Source organism: Hemitrygon akajei, chromosome 7 (genome assembly GCF_048418815.1).
Source record: "Hemitrygon akajei chromosome 7, sHemAka1.3, whole genome shotgun sequence".
NCBI lineage: Eukaryota > Metazoa > Chordata > Chondrichthyes > Myliobatiformes > Dasyatidae > Hemitrygon > Hemitrygon akajei.
Window position 1 is genome coordinate 27,638,441 of NC_133130.1, and position 19,517 is coordinate 27,657,957.

At 41.9% G+C, this 19,517-nt stretch overlaps 1 protein-coding gene across 1 annotated transcript in view; it reads right to left on the reverse strand.

Annotated features, from left to right (window-relative positions):
• The window catches only part of prkd3 (protein kinase D3), a 363,813-nt gene that overhangs the window by 10,031 nt on the left and 334,265 nt on the right, over window positions 1-19,517 (reverse strand). Inside the window, exons 14-19 of the mRNA XM_073050552.1 lie at window positions 12,639-12,691; window positions 7,498-7,570; window positions 6,069-6,175; window positions 3,368-3,529; window positions 900-998; window positions 99-366 (exon numbers count right to left, since the gene is read on the reverse strand). Coding sequence (XP_072906653.1) covers window positions 99-366; window positions 900-998; window positions 3,368-3,529; window positions 6,069-6,175; window positions 7,498-7,570; window positions 12,639-12,691 — 762 coding nt within the window. The remainder of the gene's footprint in view (window positions 1-98; window positions 367-899; window positions 999-3,367; window positions 3,530-6,068; window positions 6,176-7,497; window positions 7,571-12,638; window positions 12,692-19,517) is intronic.

The window sequence follows — 19,517 nt, forward strand, 5'->3', positions numbered from 1 at the left end:
GATTTCAGCACTAACAGTATCTAAAGCTGTAAGTTATCGAACATTCTTAGCACATTAATTTGTTGTTATAAAAGTATGAGCTTATGGTTGACTTCTACCTTCACTGGAAGTTTCTTTCCATGGGTTTGGTGGGTACATGAATGCTGCATTTTGGATCTGGTCATTAATATCTTCATCTTCATTGAACGGGAAAGTGCCACTGAGGCTGACGTAGATTATTACACCCACTGACCACATGTCCAGAGACCGGTTGTATCCTTTACTCCGGAGGACCTCTGGAGCAAGGTAGGCCGGGGTTCCCACCACAGACCGTCGGAATGATTTCTCGCCAATAATACGAGCAAAGCCGAAGTCGCAGAGCTTTACCTAGGAGACGATCAACAGAAAGCAGCCAAAATTCAGCATTTATTCAAGATAGCTTTAAAAGACAATATACATATGGGCATCTCTATCTGCAAGCTGTCCTCCAAGTCACACACTGGTTCCATGTTTATGCTGAGCATTTGTATTTACATGGTAAAGGGCTGCCACCGGCTTAGAGGAGATCCAGAGCCAATGGAAGAGCAGTGTTTTAAAGTTAATGGAAATAGTGGTCGTGAACACAGAATGATTTTGTTTTGATTGTGTACGTATTCAATAATACACTCAAATCAATACACCTGACTCTTCGGCTCAGTAAGTAGTGAATAGCATCAGAACATGAGGCTGTAGCCTACAATTGTGACTTCTCCAAAAGTAACAAATGAGACAGTTGGACAGATGGATCAGAAGTCTTATAGCTAACTATAAGGAACAGTTATTAAGTGCAATGAGATAAAGTGGTTACTTCTGAGATTTACTTTAAACCATAGTAAAGACTTTACAATAAAATAAAAACTCATTGGTAATAATAAACACACCTGAGGGAAAGGATCCGCTGAAGCAAGTAGTACATTCTCAGGCTTCAGGTCACAGTGTACGATGTTCTTAAAGTGTAAGTGTCTTAAAGCCACCAGAATCTTTAAAAAAAAAGATAAATTCACTAAAAGAAATATATTAAGTTATAAAATTTCTGAAAGATGTGTTTTCATTCCATGATATGTGAAGAGAGATAAATTTAGGCAACATGAAATTATAAATGTGACTGGTTCTGTATTCTGCTGCGTTGTTAATTTGAAGCAAACACAATTCTACCCAGCATGTTTGTACTCTTGCATCTTTAGTTTCTTTTTACTCATTGAGATACAGCACGGCCTTTCAAGCCACGCCACCCCGCAATCCCCGATTTAATCCTGGCCTAATCACGAGCCAGATAACAATGACCAATTAACCTACCAACTGGTACGTCTTGGGACTGTGGGAGGAAACCAGAGCACCTGGGGGAAACCCATGCAGTCACAGGGAGAACATACAAACTCCTTACAGGCAGCAGCAGCAGGAATTGAACCCAAGATTGTGTGTTCTGTAAAGCATTTTGCTAACCACTACACTACAAAGCCACCCTGACAAACAAGCTGCAACAAACCAACGACAAATCTCCAGCACTGTGTTGGCTTCAGTTAAGTACACAAGGCCACAAATGCAAACTTGGATCCTGAAAATCAGCAGTGTTATAAAAATTATGACAGATGACACTATGAAGTGGTCCACATGAGTGGAGTTCTTCCCGTATAGACTTCTTGGTGAATGGTTTGAGCCCGTTCAACTTTCTACAGGGGCACAGTTGAGAGCATCCTGACTGGCTAAATCACTGCCTGGGACGGGAACTGTACCTCCATCTATCGCAGGACTCTGCAGGAGTGATGCGGACAGCCCAGCACATCTGTAGGTGTGAACTTCCAACTATTCAGGACATTTACAAAGACAGGTGTGTAAAAAGGGCCCGAAGGATCACTGGGGACTCGAGTCATCCCAACCACAAACTCTATCAGCTGCTGTCATCCGGGAAATGGTACCACAGCATAAAAGCCAGGACCTGCATGCTCTGGGACAGCTTCTTCCACCAGGCCATCAGACTGATTAATTCATGTTGAGATAATAGTATTTCTATGTTATATTGACTGTCCTGTTGTACATACTATTTGTTATAAATAACACATTGCACATTCAGACAGAGATGTACCGGTAAATATTTTTACTCAATTATATGAAGGATGTAAGAAATAAAGTCAATTCAATTCAATAACCAACTCGTGTTCAGTGATAGAGATGAGAAAGAGAAAAATAATAATCAACAAATCACAAAACATTCTCTTCCACAGATAAAGCCCAGCTTTCTGCTTGCTTCTTCTCAATCGGAGTTGCTGTAATCATTTCTTAAGAAACTAATATGAACTGCAAGTGCACACACTGGGATCTCATTTGGGGGGGGGCACATCTTGTGGTAACTTCATAACTTCAAGCAAGGTCTCTAATCTACAGTTAGAATGGACACAAAAGGTTATCTGTAAGTTTTCTCCAGTTTCTAATAAAGTTAGCATCTCTATAGGGGGAGTGGCTATTAGATTCATTGTTGCTCTTTACCAGAACTTGTTATGGCAGATTAGGAAAATCTATGAAAATTCTCCTAAAGGCTGCTCCATTGATACATGCTCAAGGGTCAGAGAGAACAGAAGACGCCAACATTTCCACTCTACTATGTTTCCCATGTGCTCAAGTCTACCATTGCAGGGATGAGCTTGTGCTGATCACTGCTATAGGGATATCTTCAATGAATAGTTAGTTATGCTCCTAATGGCATGGAGATGTCAAACAGCAATACACACAGGAAAACAATTGCTATTCTGGGTATTAAGAGATACTCATGCAGTGATGACATCTTCAACCAAAAAAGTCTAAACCAAAGCAAATCAATTCTATTCCTTTCTTCACTTATGTAAATGTTGCACTGAGAGAAATTGGGTTGGCAAGTCAGATCCTTAAAACTGTAAGACATAGGAGCAGAATTAGGCCATTCAACCCATTGGGTCTGCTCCATCATGGCTGATTTATAATCCTTCTCAACCCAAATCCCCTGCCTTCCCCCCGTAACCTTTGACACCTTAACTAATCAAGAACCTACCAACCTGTACTTTAAATATACTCTATCACAGCCTCCACAGCTATCTGTGGCCTATCTAAACTCTGTCTTTCATGATGTCAATTAAAACGCCATGATACCGCAATGATTGTTTATAACACAAGTTATAAGACCCTGTACACTATACTGACTCAGCTAAAAGAGAGGGCAACATAATTTCAGACACAAAAATCCTTAAATTTTCCCCACGCATTTAGGAGTTAAAAAGGAATAACAGGCATTGTTGAAATAGGATGCAAGTAACTGAAGCTTGCTGCTGTTAGAAGAAAGGAGAGGTTTAGTACACGAAGAGAATCAAACAGAAATTACCTGTGTGACTAAAAATTTGGTGACTCGTTCCGGCAAGCGGCTTTTCTCACTGGACAGAATCATTTCCAGCATGTCTCCGTGGAGTTTCTCCATGACAACAAAGACTCTTTCAGGAGTTTCAAACATGCATTCAAGATTTACAATTCCTGGATGATGAAGGTTCTGAACATGGGAGAATTATTTTGTTATTTTAAAATGTGTGTAAATGTCAGTTATAATATCTTCATATTTCTACACAAGATTAAGGCTTATTAATGAATGTTGCGGTCCCATCAACTCTAGTTTGTGCCAACGCACAGCAGCAGCAGAGAGCAGCACCAAACTTCATGCAGTGTGAGAAATAGTCATAATAATCCTCACTGGAAGCCAATAAACCCGGGTAGGTCTGTTTTTCCCATTTATTGAATTCCCTGGAAACACATGATGGGATACCAGCCTAATTAACTAACCGGGGAATTTTCTGCAGTGCATTGACTCTAACAGTAGGTGGCGATATTCTGTGCCCCCACCCTCGAGTGGGTAGCCGGCTTTGTGAGTCACCACATTCACAATTAGAGGGGTGGAAAGTGGAGGAGGGAAAGGGAGATGAAGGGCTGAAATAGGAGTGGGCTGGTGTAACAGTGTGGTGGTCTAATCAAACATCCCACCATCGTGTGCTAGGCTGTGGGCTGGTAGACATGCTTTAGCAATGTATTAGATCATGATGTCATTTCTAGTGGGAGGAGAAGGCTGTATGGAAACTAATACAATGAAGGCAGATAATTGAGCAGCTTCACCTCTCGTCATGAAAACTAGCATCGTTGCACAGAGTATTTTCTTTATTAGAAATAAATGTAATGTCAATGGAAATGCTAACGAATTACTCAACAATGAGGAAAAATATCAAATAGTAGGATCTCAATGAGAACTTTATATACAGTACATGTTTTCTATAGTAAATTAGCTCAGTATGTTATTTATTCAGATATGATCTTTTAAAATATATCAGATACAAGAATTAGTTATAGCAAGATTTGGCTCTGGTAATTAATGGCAATCATATCTGAAATTTTAATCTCAAATGGGACATACTTACCACTGAAACATCTAAGTTACATTTTGAAATGTGGGCAGTCTACAGTTCTGAGTCAGTATGGTTATGTAGACAAACGTGGTAGGTAATTATCTGCTGCATGAAAGAGCTTCAGTTAAGTAAATGACTAGTTTTTTTCGTTAATGGTGACATTTGAAAGGCTATAGTTGGTCTAACCAAAGAGGCTGAATGGTGGTACGACAGGCAGTATCTGTTTAGTGTTATGCCCTAAAGATAAGTGACTTGATTGCACTGGACCTCGCTCATGCCTCAAGGGCATACTCACAGGAAACATGTGTATTTCTCCGAAGTGAAGCTGTCCATAAGTGGTGGGAACTGACGAACTCCTTTACACCGCACTGATGGTCTTCTAATATATCGAGCCATCAAATGACTTTTCCGCTCTTACTGAATGTCTCCAATCATCAGAGATATTCAGAGAAACAGCAGAAAAACATGTAATGAACACTCAAAAACATATACATGGGATGATTGATAAGTTCATGGCCTAAGGTAGGAGTCAATTTCAGAAAACCTAGCAGAGTTATTTTTCAACATAGTCCCCTCCTACATGTACACACTTAGTCCAGCGGTCATGGAGCATACGGATCCCTTCTTTGTAGAAGTGGTCCACAGCAAGAGTGATTGATAAGTTCATGGCCTAAGGTGGAAGGAGATGAGTTATACAGCTCCTTACATGCACGTGCAGTTCAACTCTGAGTGATTATGCAAAAAGTTTGAAGTTGTTAACTCATCTCCTTCTACCTTAGAACCACTTCTGGAGGTCCAAGAAGCCGACTTCTACAAAGAAGGGATCCGCATGCTCCATGACTGTTGGACTAAGCGTGTAAATGTAGGAAAAATAAATGTGCTAGGTTTCCTAACATTGACTCCTTCTACTTTAGGCCATGAACTTATCAATCACCCCTCGTAAAAAAGATAAAATTGCTTTTAGAAAGTAAAGGTGATAGTATTAAATAAGATGAAGAGAAAAAATATCTCTTGCTTGAGGTCAGCAAGGGATGACTTTAACAAGGCTGGAGGGACCAGAAAGATGTGTACCCAGACCCTTAGGACAACATGGAGTGTTATGGTGGGTCCAGGGCCAGAGGAAGTAGACAAATGCACCGACATCTGACCACCGACACCATACACCACTCCTATGCTTTGACTCTACATGTGTGTAGGCCTATCTCTCAGCCTAATACCTCCAGCGACAGAACACTGCACAGATGGTCAGCTATAGTTTGTTGCTGAATGGAGGTCGCTCTTAATGGGGTGCTACCAAGTAAACCAAACACCCCCAACTTCAACAGTTTAATTTCCCACAACAAACATCTTTTGTGAGAGACTGACAACTACACTGTTCAGTAATAAGTGGTACTAAACCATGTGCGTGCATTTTTTTTTACAGGTAGAATATAGCTACATAAATTCATGTTAAATATGTCCTTTTCGGTCAACAAATAATTTTTATCCCATCAACACAGGCAGAAAATGGTTATCTATTCAATCAACCATGCTAAGATAAAAAAGCAAACCGTGAAGATGTTGAAAGCACTTAATTTGCATAGGAAACACTGGCGGTTATCTCTGAATTTGTGCTGTAAGAGACATTGCTTTGCCTACCTGAAGGATAGCGACCTCGTTGCGTAGTTGGCTCTCCTGCTTTGTGGGGAATCTCATTTTATCAATCACTTTAATTGCCATATCCCTCCCAGTCTTCCTGTGCTTCCCTGCAAACACAAAACAAAAATTCAAACCTTTATTCAGAGAATATTTATCATTGCCACCAAAAAAAAACAAGTCTTAGTGGATTAATTTCTACTTGCACATTTGTATTGTTGGTTTTAGGATCACTCTGCATACTAACAGATTCAAGACTGGGGATCTCTGCAAGGGGGAGTCACAAATACTCTATGCGCTCATGACACACTTCTGCACACGAAGGAACATAAACATATAAATGTACATTAATACTCCATCACATATAGAAATGAGATGTTGCAGCCATAGCAACCCAACTACTTTTAGGATTACATTCTTCATCAGTTGATCAAGGAGAACGACTGATTGAAACCAATTTTAAAGATTTCAGAAGAATCATTTAATCGGATTCAAATGAAAAGTCTGGGATTTGTGTTACAACTTTAATGGTGTGACTTTAATAATCATATCCTTCCAAACTAGTAAGAGAACTTTTAATAAGGGCTGCTTGCAACAATCGATTTTGTTGGTCAAATATAACTTATATTGTTTGTTCATGTAACAAATAAAAAGAGCACCCAATATGATAGGTGAAACCTTCACTAATTGCTTTAGAAACAGAGAAAGCAGACAGCGCAATACAGGCCCTTCGGCCCACAAAGCTGGGCTGAACATGTCCCTACCTTAGAACTACCTTGGCTTTACCCATAGCCCTCTATTTTTCTAAGCTCCATGTATCCATCCAGGAGTCTCTTAAAAGACCCTATTGTTTCCACCTTCACCGGCAACCCAATACACGCACTCACCACTCTCTGCGTAAAAAAAAACTTAACCCTGGCATCTTCTCTGTACCTACTTTCAAGCACCAAGCTTTCTTTAGGTATGTAGATAAACTCACCCTGACTTTCTGCTTCCTTGATTCTATTCTACTGTATATTCTCTCAAAGTCAGCCAACAACATAGTCACTGACTGGAGTTCTCAGCAGAGTGATTAAGTGTCCTGCTATAAGTCACCAATAAAATCCAACTAAGCCTTGTTGTCCTTTCCTACCCAGAATTTATTCTCATCCCAACTAGTGTTAAATTGGTCGGGTCCTGTCAACTCTAACGAGGCGTGCATGGTTAACTTCCAGCAAGAAGACTAATGTGGGTACAGCTTTGTCAGTAAATGCTCAAACAGGGAAGTAGCAACTGGAAGTACTCCGAATTTAAGTTTCACTTAAGCTCTGCATTATGGTTACATTCGCTGGGCACTGAGGTATATCAAGTTACTGTAGCTGAGATGATTCCAACTGAAAATACTGCTTGGGAAAAAGACTGCAACGTTGACCAGGAGTGCAGTGTGACTTACCCCCGTACACTATTCCAAACTGTCCTGAGCCCAGAACCTCGTCAGCAAAGATCTGGTATACAGAGCTGATATCCTGCAATAAAAATAGCATGAGATTAAAACCAAACGCACTGCAGTGCATTTGTGTGATCATCTGTACCGTCCCCTCCCAACCACATGTGGCTGTTGAAGCATGAAATGGGGGTTTCTGCTAACAGTCAAACACACCAATATAAGGCAGCACGAATGCCAAGACTAAACATCCACAACACATTTATCACCCGAATGACATGATAGCCAGGTGGCTTCTCAAGGTTACTATACAGGAAGCTACTGTCTTAGAGAGGATATTCACTGAATTGATTCACTGAAAAACTAAAACTTGACAGTGATCTCAGTGTTAAAAGTGCTTAGGATGTTGACTTTAATATTAATCATCAAACTTTGGCCGCAGTGTTGAAAGACCCATACACACACCCAACATGGGCGCATGGGAGAAACTGATGGGGAAGGAAACTAAAGATTGAGAACTGCTAGGCTAACATGAAAACCCACATTTATTTAACAGTTCAAGTCTTTATTACAGAAGGTTCCAGCTTTTGCACTGTGGAGATATATTTAGAAGACTTTGTAAGTGGATATTACCCACTGGGCCAAACAACTAATTTAGATAAAATGAATGAAGATAAAACCTGGCAGAACAGGAATAGACAGAATTAGTAAACGCTGCACTTAGAACTTGTGGATATGACCTGGAGCCTCAGACAATTCACAAAGGTGGCCAGGGCTTTGAGGGCTTCCACTGAATCCCAGGACAGGCATTTCCATGGTCACCCATCACTCTTCTCTCAAAGCCATGAAGGCCCTCAATAGAACTTTCAGTTTAGACATTAGCTCATTTAGGAACGCAAATTCACAGGGACAAGGGAAGGAAGTCCAATAAACATACATTTTTACACTCATCAGGATGGTAGCGAGGCCAGTGTTCTTTGCCAGCCACTAATTCCCCTCAACAAGACGATTGTGAAGTAAATTAGTAATCATGATTGATCTGCGTACCATGCTAACACATCAGTGAAGCAGATGAATTTTACACTAATGCAGTTCCCATCGCCGTAACCCAGAAGAGTTGTTCACAGAATTCCAAATAATTTGGAAAAGAGAATTGTGACTTTCACAGCTGACACTGTAGAATTTGAACCCATCTCTGGCCTGTCAATCCTTCTTTTCCTTTAGAATTGCAGAATTTTTTTTTCAGTGAACAAAGTGATTGTAAAGAAAATGCAAAACACAGGGTCTCAGTGCCCTTGAAGGAGGTAGGAATGGGGCTTCAGCGAGTTTCTAAGGACTGTGGAACTTCGAAGATGTATGGAAACAGAGCACTGGAATGCTGGAAACATTGCTCAGTGAGCCACACACTGAATCATCAGGATTTCAGAACTTTCACTCAGCAAACTGGCAGCAATTTACTGTAGCTATTACTTATCCCTCACCAATTAAAACAAAATACCTCCTCATTGTTAAATACGGTAAAATGGAAATGCACCGAGGCAGATGAATACAATCAGTGACACAAAAGATTCTGCAGATGATGGAAATCTTGAGGAACACACACAAAATCCTGGAGAAGCTCAGCTGGTCAGGCAGCGTCTACGGAGGGCAATAAACAGTGGCCAATGTTCCAGCAACTGAGGGCAAATGTCACTGTTATCCTTAAGGTGCTCCGTCCCTCCAACAGCTTGCAGATCATCCTCGGGCAACGGTCACATGAAGCCAAGGGACCAGGTGGTGGATGGTCGTACGAGCAGCTGGTGCAAATCACAAGTCCTGTTTATGCGACCACTGATGCCAGGCAGACAATCTCTGAAGAATATTGATAATGACTGGGGTCAGCCATCTTGTAAAGTCACTTCCCAGAAGTGCCAATGACAAACCACTTCTGTAGAGAAATTTGCCAAGAACAATCACCGTCGTGGAAAGACCATGATCGCCCATGTCATATGACACGGCGCATAACAAATGAACAAACACCTTGGCTATAAAATTTCCAATGCAAAACGGAAGTTATCATGCGTGAAGCAATCAACAGCCTTTATGGGGAGGAGCTGCAAGAAGTGGCTCTAATATTCATCAGCTTCTGCTCATAAGACATTGCTCAGAATACAGTTGTAAAGGTCCTGGATAAATTAATGCTTTGCTTTCTGCTGGGCAGAAGATACATAAGATGGACAGTTATAAGGCTATTTAAATGGTTCAGTTCAAGTCAGTTAAGACTGACTTGGCATCCATTAGTCTCGAGAGACCATGGATTTGTGCCTTGGAAAGTTTCCAGAGCGCAGGCCTGGGCAGGGTTGTATGGAAGACCGGCAGTTGCCTATGCTGCAAGTAAGTCTCCCCTCTCCACGCCACCGATGTTGTCCAAAGGAAGGGCAAGGGCCGATACAGCTTGGCACCGGTGTCGTCGCAGAGCAATGTGTGGTTAAGTGCCTTGCTCAAGGATGCAACACGCTGCCTTAGGTGAGGCTCGAACTAGCAACCTTCAGATCACTAGACCAACACCTTAACCACTTGGCCACGTGCCAACACAATGTTAGTATCTGGCACTTAACTGTTCTCCTTCTCTGCAGCTGTTAATTTTTATTTTGCATTATGGGTTTAACTTCTTCTAGATCAACGCACTGTGTAATGATTTGATCTGTATGAACAATCTGCAAGCAAAGTTTTTCCACTGTATCTCAGTACGTGACAATAATGAACCAATTCCAATACTGCAACATATGGTCTAAAGAGTTCTGCTCAATTAAATGCAGAAATTGCAGGCACTAAGCAACAAGAACACATGATCTAAGTTCAATGAATGGAGTTGTAGGTGAGCACGCAGCAATGCTGGTTACCTCTGACAAATTATTTTGATTTTCAGCATAAACAGTCACGGAAATTTGCTTCTAGATTGATGCAGCTTTTACTCTGCACTCCAGTATTCTCAGTCACGTGCTTCAAATTAGGCACAACCTCTGCAAATCTACTCCATCATTCATGAACATAATGGTGTTTCCGTGTTCCCCCCTCCTTTGCATAGCAACGCTCAGCTCCCTCTTGACAAGCTAACTCCCAATGGAAGTTCGGAAAGTACTGGTAACTTATACGTAGGACAGATCTGAAAGTGTAAACTTAGCACAAAATGTTAGGCACAAGGCCCGCAATCACAGTTTCAGCTGTTTGTGTGTATTTTCACATTTGTGATCATTTCCCTGTGAAACGTGCAAATGCATAATATGCTGATGACTTCGTAAACTTTAGGCACAACAATGGGCCATAGAAAAGATAATGGAGTAATTCTGAACTTCTCTCAAGCCCTGAACTTCAGCAAATTAGTAGTCGACAAGATCAGTGTAAACATCGGTAAAAGTTTTGCTGACCTTGCCTCTTGGACCACAATTTCCTTAAAAGCTGTGAGACCACAAGTCTACTTCCTCACCTTGGAGTTACAAAAGTGAGCCAGATCAGCTATCAGGGTAAAGGACATTGGACCTTGTGATCTCATGACTTGATTCCCCTGAGCATTTTAAATAGATACCGTGGGAGCATATTCCAGAGAAGGACCACAGGTAGATATGACTCTCAAAATCTCAACATTACTGACTGAGATTTTACAGTACTGTGCAAAGATACATAGCTGGACTTTTGCACAGTACTGTATTTGGCAACGTGGAGTGGAGAGTGAGTTTGTAAATCTGGCGGGAGCAAAGGATGTTGGGAATGGCGAGGGTAGATCGCTGCAGGAGGGGTGTGAGACAGGTGGCAGAGGATGGCGCAGGTGCAGACCACAGCCAGGCAAGGCCATTTGATTCCAAACAATTGGTTTATTGATCATTATGGAATGTCTCCCTGGTGCTTCCCCACTCCTTCCCTCTCCCTGCCCCTTTCTTCCCCAATCACGGTTCTCCTCTCTCTGTCCCCTTCCCACTCTCAGTGAGCACCAGAATCTGGTATATCATCACTCACATATGTAATGAAACTTGTTTTTCTTTTGCAGTAGCAGCAATACAGTGCAATACATGAAATTACTACAGCGCTGTGCAAAAGTGCGTGTGTCTCTGTCTTTTTCCCAATACTATATGTAGATAGATGTTTTAGTTTGACAGAATATTTCAATGATGCACAAGGCACAAGATGGGCTTTGGCCCATCAAGTCTATGTCAGTAAGTTTCTTCACCTCTTATCCTCCTTTCTTACTTGTTCCCCACTGCTTTAATTTTTTAAATGTATTTTTTATGTTGTTTATTAAGTGCCTCCAGCCTGTGGCATGAAGTTCCACATTCTAAATTTACTAGAAACCATCTTCTTTAATTCAAGGAGTACTGAGAGTGGCAAGCAGTACTCCAGCTAGTACCTCCTTCAGTTTGAGGTACTTTTTGATTTGTATCTCTTGCTTTTATGGACATTAATTTACAACACTATCAGTGTATATATATGATCTTTTCTTTCAGATTTTTACATTTCAAATATTCTTCTTTTCCAATTTATTTAAACACATCACTTCACACTTGCCCATTCTCAAGTATTCCCGTCACACATCTACCCAAACTGTTACCAACTGCAACTTGTCATGTCCCCACATTTGGTTTTACTTGAATGGAAACACAAAGCACCTGCAGATGCTGGAAGTCTGAAAAGTAGACAACACCAGAAGTACCCAGCAGGTCAGGCAGCATCCATGGGGAGAGAACCAGATGTAGCCTGACCTGCTGAATACTCTTTTAGAGCAGATTAGAATGCTGATTTCAGTAAATTCATATAATCAGATCATTCTTATTGATCAGTGATCATCTTGGGGGGAAAAAACTTCCTGAATTCTATATAAAGGCATGCACTTCTTTGAACATATAAGTGTGTAAAACAAAATGTCAAAAAAGGACCTTAGGATGATCCAAGGGCTATTAATCCTTTGTTGCTATGTCCTTTACTGTAGATTCAAGTTACTTATTGTGTTTTAGACCAGTGTTCCCAATCTTTTTTATGCTATAGACCCCTACCATTAACCGAGGGGTCTGTGGACCCCAGGGTGGGAATCCCTGCTATAGACGATTTGGCTGCTAAATTACCAGTTTAAAGTTTTGTATATTATTGAAGCCCTTGAGGAAGAATAAAGTCCAACTTACCACATTCTCCTGAACTTGACAATTAGATACAGAAATGCTGAGAGATAGGTCTTCTGTGGAAATAATAGGGAGAAGATGTAATTAATGGAATGATGGAATTGAAATTATTATCCAGCAGCATAAATATCATTTGAATTACTCAAGATAAACTTAGCTCATACCCACATATGTAGGTCACTCTGCCAATTTGTTTATGCTTTTTTTTCAAATATTTCACACAAGCCTCCTCCCATCCAGCAATCTAACCCCATCAGCATATCTTTCAACTCCTTTTGCTTGCATTAATCTAACTTCCTCTCAAACGCAGCAACTAATTACTTGTAATAATTCATGTTAAAAATATAGAAAAGTGGTTTGAGGATGCTCAAGATCTATACTGGCAACTGGAAATGCTGTTAACACCCAGCAAATCAAACAGCATCAGTGGGAAGAGACACAGAATCAGCTTTTCTGAGACCTTAGGTTCTGTCGAAGACTCTTGAATATGAAACATTTAACTTTTCTCTGACCTCTTTTTTTATTGAGATACAGTGCTGAATAGGCCATTCCAGCCCTTTGAGCCACACCGCCCAGCAACTCCCGATTGAACCCCAGCCTAATCACAGGACAACCCACCAAGCGGTACATCTCTGGACTGTAGAAAGAAACCGGACCACTCCGGAGGAAATCCACGCAGTCACGGAGAGAACATACAAAGTTCTTACAGGCAATGACAGTACCGGGCCACTGATACTGTCAAGTGCTGTGCTAACCACTATGCTACCGTGCAGCACAGTTTCTTGACCTGCTCAGAGCTTCCAGCATTTTCTGTTATTATTAATTATTCCTGAGTGCCACTGAAATAATTATTATTTTAAAAATTACAAATTACATAGAACTGGAACCCGTATTTTTTCTCCTGACAAATTAATTTGCTTTCTTACAGAAATTATCTCCTGGGGGCTGGTGGGTGATGTTTCCCCAAGATCCTATCACTAGTAAGAGCAACTAAAATAGTAACATAATTACAAGCACCTTTTATGCAGTAAAACATCAAAGCATTTCAGAATGCCAATGATTTTAAGCCTGTAACTCTGAAAACAGGAACTTGTATTTCAGATCTACAATATCTGTAGACTACTTAAAGGCCATTTCATGGCAGTTACATCTGTAAGTATTAATTGTGAACAAGTAGACTGGAAGATTGAATTAAAATGTAATTGTATGGCTATGTGCGATTCAGTAAATAAATGAAGAGGAATGACAGAACAATGCAGATAATAATATGGAGGAAGTTAAAATTAGTACAATATGAAAGTCTGCCAAGGGCAGGAACTTGGCAGAAATAACTGGGAGTAATGGCACCTGGAAACAAAGACATGCTATTCAGCTGCTAAAGTGGTTCAATTATTCTGGCAGTCAAAGAATCCAAAGGCCTTGACTAATAATCAGCAGTATGGAGTTCAATTCCCACCATTGCATCTGATAAATTTAAATTCAGTGAACTAGGGAATAATTGCAAAAGGAAGAGATAATATCAGTCATCATCAAGTGAATGGACAAAATGTCTGGACCTGGTGTTAGGTAACGAGCCTGGCCAGGTGACCGACCTTTCAGTGGGTGAAACGTTCGCGGAGAGTGCCGATGGCTCTTCAAGTTTTGAAATAGCTACAGATAGGCTGAGGATGCACCTTGCAGGAGAGTATTAAGCTGCAGCAAGGCACAGTGAGAGCCTGAGGCAGGAACTAGGAGGAGTTCATTGGGAACACCTGTTTTGGGCAAGTCCAATCCAATTTGTGGAGGGTGTTTAAAAACACTGCAGGATAGGTATGCTCTGGTCAGAAGGAAGAACAAGGATGGCAAGGTATGAGAACCATGGATGTCAAGGGAGGTGATGAATTCAGTCAAGAAGAAAAAGAAGTATGCAAGGCTTAGCAAGTTAGAATCAAACAAAGCTCGAGGATTATAAAGAAACCAGAAAAGTACACAAGGGAATTAGGAAAGCCAGGAGGGGCCATGAAAAGTCCTTGGCAAGAAGGATTAGAGAATCACAAGGCCTTCTTTTCATACGTCAAGAGCAAGGGAGAGGGCAAGACCCCTTGGGGTGAGTATCTGCTTGGATAAAGAGGACATGGCTGAGGTCCTTATTGAGAACTTTACCAAGAAGGACGGGGAAGATAGGGTGATCAGTGCCCAGCCTATCAGAGCATTAAGGTGGATAAATCTCCAGGGCCTGATGGGATTTACCCCAGGTCAGTGAGAGAGGCATGAGAAGAGATTGCTGTGGCTTTGACCAATGTTCTCTCTAGCCACAATTAAGGTCCCAGTGGACTGGCAAGTAGCTAATGCTGTTTCATTATTCAAGCAGGGATCCAGGGCTGATCCTGAAAACGATAGACTTCAGTGGTAGGAAAATTACCGGAGAGAATTATTCCGGATAAAGTTTATGAGATAGCTTGAGGACAGCATAGAAGACTGGCAAAGAATAGAGCCCATACAATGCCTCCTCTACTGCCACGATGAGGCCAAACTCAGGTTGGAGGAGCAACACCTCATATACCATCTGGGTAGCCTCCAGCCCCTTGGTATGAACAATGAATTCTCCAACTTGTAGTAATTCCCTCCTTCTCCCTTCCACCATCCCACTTTCACTCTACCTCCTCTTCTAGCTGCCTATCACCTCTCTCATGATTCTGCCTTCTTCTACTACCTACAGTGCTTTCCCCTTTCATTCCTTCTTCACCTTTCCGGCCTATCCCCTTCCCCACCCCTTGATCTTTTCTCTGATTGGTTTTTCACTTGGCACCTTCCACCCTCCCCCCACCTTCTTTATAGGGCCCCTGCCCCCTCCTTCTTCAGTCCTGACGAAGGGTCTCAGCCCGAAACGTTGACTGCTCATTTCAACGGATGCTGCCCGACCTGCTGAGTTCATCCAGCTTGTTTGTACGTCTTGATTTGACCACAGCATCTGCAGTGTACTTTATGAGTAGAGCATGATATTGTTCAGTTGCAGATATGGGCGGACAAATGGCAGATGGAGATTAACCCGGACAAATGTGAAGATTTGCACCTTGGTTGGTGAAATTTAAAGAGACAGGGCACTATTAGGGGCAAGATCTTCAACAGTGTTGATAAGCAGAAGAATCATGGGGTTCAAGTTCACATCTCCCTGAAAAGGACTACACAGGTTAATCGGGTGGTTTAGAAGGAACATGGCAGGCTTGCCGTTATTCGTTGAGGCATTGAGTTCAAAAGTCAGAAAGTTATTTTGCTGTTTTGTAAAACTCTAGTTAAGCTGCATCTGGAGTACTGCATACAGTTCTGATCCCCCATTATAGAAAGGATATAGCGGCTTTGAAGAGGGTGCAGAAGAGGTTTATCAGGATGCTGCCTAGATTAGAGGGCATGTTCTATAACGAGAGGTTGGGCAAACTTGGGTTGTTTTCGCTGGAGCCGAGGCTAACAGGAGATCTGATAGAGGTTGATAAGATTATGAGAGGCATAGATAGAGTAGACAGACAGCATCTTTCTAGAGGGCAGGTATTAAGGTGAAGGGTGTAATTTCCAAGGAAATGTGAGGGACAAAATCGCACTGCCTGGGGTGGTGGTACAGGCAGAAACATTAGGGACTTTTAAGAGATGTTTAGATAGGCAAATGCGTGTAAGGAAAATGGAAAGATATGGACATTGTGTAGGCAGAATAAATAAGTTTAGCTATTTGATTATGAACAATTGTTTCAGCACAACATTATGGCAGAAGGGCCCATCCTACGTTCTGTGTCCGAGATGGGATCTTGGTGTAGAGGTAGAAATTAAAAAAGAAATCTTGCAAGCAGAGACAGAACAGGAAGAAAAAGGTGTTTGGAGGAAAGTACAGGGAGAATGTCAAAGGCAAGTTTTCTTTTTCAATACAGAGAATGGTGGGTGTGTGGAACACATTGCCAGGAGAAATGGTAGAGGCAGATGCATTTGGGATATTTAAGAGACTCTTAGATAGGCACATAAATGATGGAAAAATGGGGGGGGGGCAGGGCTCTGTAAGTGGGAAGGGTCAAAAGGTCAGCATTAACACCATAGGCCAAAGGGCTTGTACTGTCATGTCCAAAAGACAAAATGAAGTTGATAAATTCAACACATCTGTTGGCAGGTGGTCTGTTGAGGTCTCCCTCAAGCAAGACAGAGCATGAGGGAGAGAAAGGTGATCACCTGAAACTCTCATGCTTGCTATTATGTCTGATGGGCTGCAATGACGTGGTGCTCCTCAAACTCACAGTGGGCATATTTGAAGCAATGTAGAAGGCCAAGGTAGAAGTGAGACCGAGAGTTGGAAGGAAATTTTAGGTTGCAGAAGGTTCAAAGTTCAGGGGCACTCTTGTGGAGTGAATGGAGGTGACTGGTTTCTCCCAGTGCAGTCAAAGTGGAATTACTGCCTCACCTGGAGAGTGTGTTTGAGACTCTGGAACGATAGGAAGGAAAGATATAGAAAGGAAACTGGTGTTATTGCAGTTCTCTGGGTAAGGACCGCGTGGAACTGGAATTGGAAGAGCAGACCGGGGAGTTGATGAGGGAATGGTGTCGAGGGAAAGCTTAAAGCGATGTGGAGAATAGGGAGTCCGGTGGTGGAATGATGTCGAACGGCGTACAAATTATGGTGGATTGGGGGATGTTGAAGTGGAGGCAAGTACAAGGGAAACCCTGTCCTTAATCTTGCTGGGAGCAGAAGTACAAGAAATAGAGAGGATGCCGTTGATGCTCTGTCAACGATGGTAGAGTGGGAGCCACAGTTAATAGAAAATGAAAGACATCTTAAAGTGTACCAGTCTGGAAAACGTCAATCATGAGAAGACAGGAAAAAGACAGGTAAAGTGGAAGAATGGAATGAAGTTGAAGAAAGTAACCTCAGGCTAAAAATATTTATTATTGTTTAACCTGGCTACAGTTCAGCCTGAATACCATGGTCATATCCACTAACTCGGTATTATCTTGCAAGTCATAAGAACAATTCTTGACCGGACCTGTCAATCCTCTATGACAATGTGATAAGTGAAGCGGGCCCTTAAAAACATTACCAACTAAGAATTCACCCTCAAATCACGTACCATGGCCACTCTTTCATTGTCACTGAGTGAGAATCCTGGGAGGCCCAACAAGACTTAGGGTGCCTTCACCACACAGAAAGCAATGATCCAAAGCAGGGACTTCTCGAGGATGCCGGGAACTGGGCAACGGAACCGGACCCCGCTAGTGACACACACATCCCAAAAAATGACAAAACAGCAAAGATGAAGCAGAACAGGAAGGAGGTTAGTTTAGAGACTGAAATTTACATAAAGGACAAAATTAGTTTCAATATGAGGGCAATGTCCAGGAAGCAGGAAAAGAGAAATTTGCAAAGAACAGAATGCTGTTAAGCTGCAATCAATGAGTGGGAGAGAAGTAACTGGAATTAAAGTGAGTCTTTAGTGATAAAAGAAGAAAATGGCTTATTTACTGTTTAATTATCAACCAACCACGACTATTGATCTTGGAGTGTCAGCTTGAATCCCACTAATACAGCTGGGAAATTTAAATAATGAAACAAGCAGCTGGCATTTGTAATTGCCAGGAAGAAAATCCAGATTTAAAAAAAAATATCTGATTCACTAATGCCCTTTAGAAAAGAGAGTTTGCTGCTCTTAACCACATGTGCTACATGTGCTTGAATATCAAATGTGCTCCTAAATAGTCTAGCAAGCCATTCAGCTCAGAGAATTAAATGTTGGCTTTGACAATAATGTTTAAAAACATTTTCAGTACATGTATTTGGGAAAATACAAAGTCAAGATAGTATAGCAAAGTCATGGGGGAAGTTAGGAACACAGAAAACCTACAGCAAAATACAGGCCCTTTGGCCCACAAAGCTGTGCCGAACATGTCCTTACCTTAGAACTATCTAGGCTTGCCCACAGCCCTCTATTTTTCTAAGCTCCACGTATCCATCCAGGAGACTCTTAAAAGACCCCATCTATTCCGCCACCACCACCACCACTGCCAGCAGCCCATTCCACACACTCACCACTCTCTGTGTAAAAAAACTTACTCCTGACATCTCCTCTGTACCTACTTCAAAACAACCTTAAAACTATGCCCTCTCATGCTAGCCATTTCAGCCCTGGGGAAAAGCCTGTGACTATCCACACGATCAATGCCTCTCATCATCTAGTACACCTCTATCAGGTCACCTCTCATTCTCTTCGCTCCAAGGAGAAAAGGCCGAGTTCACTCAACCTCTTTTCATGTGGCATGCTCCCCAATCCAGGCGACATCCTTGTAAATCTCCTCTGCACCCTTTCTATAGTTTTCACATCCTTCCTGTAGTGAGGCGACCAGAATTGAGTACAGTACTCCAAGTGGGGTCTGACCAGGGTCCTATATAGCTACAACATTACCTCTCGGCTCTTAAACTCAATCCCACAATTGATGAAGGCCAATGCACCGTATGCCTTCTTAGCCATGGAGTCAACCTGCATAGCAGCTTTGAGTGTCCTATGGACTCAGACCCCAAGATCCCTCTGATCGTCCACACTGCCAAGAGTCTTACCATTAATGCTATATTCTGCCATCATATTTGCCCTACCAAAATGAACCACCCCACACTTATCTGGACTGAACTCCATCTGCCATTTCTCAGCCCAGTTTTGCATCCTATCGATGTCCTGCTGTAACCTCTGACAGCCCTCCACACTATCCACAACACCTCCAACCTTTGTGACATCAGCAAACTTACTAATCCATCCCTCCTCTTCCTCATCCAGGTCATTTATAAAACTCACAAAGAGTAAGGGTCCCAGAACAGATCCCTGAGGCACACTACTGGTCACTGACCTCCATTCAGAATATAACCTGCCTACAACCACTCTT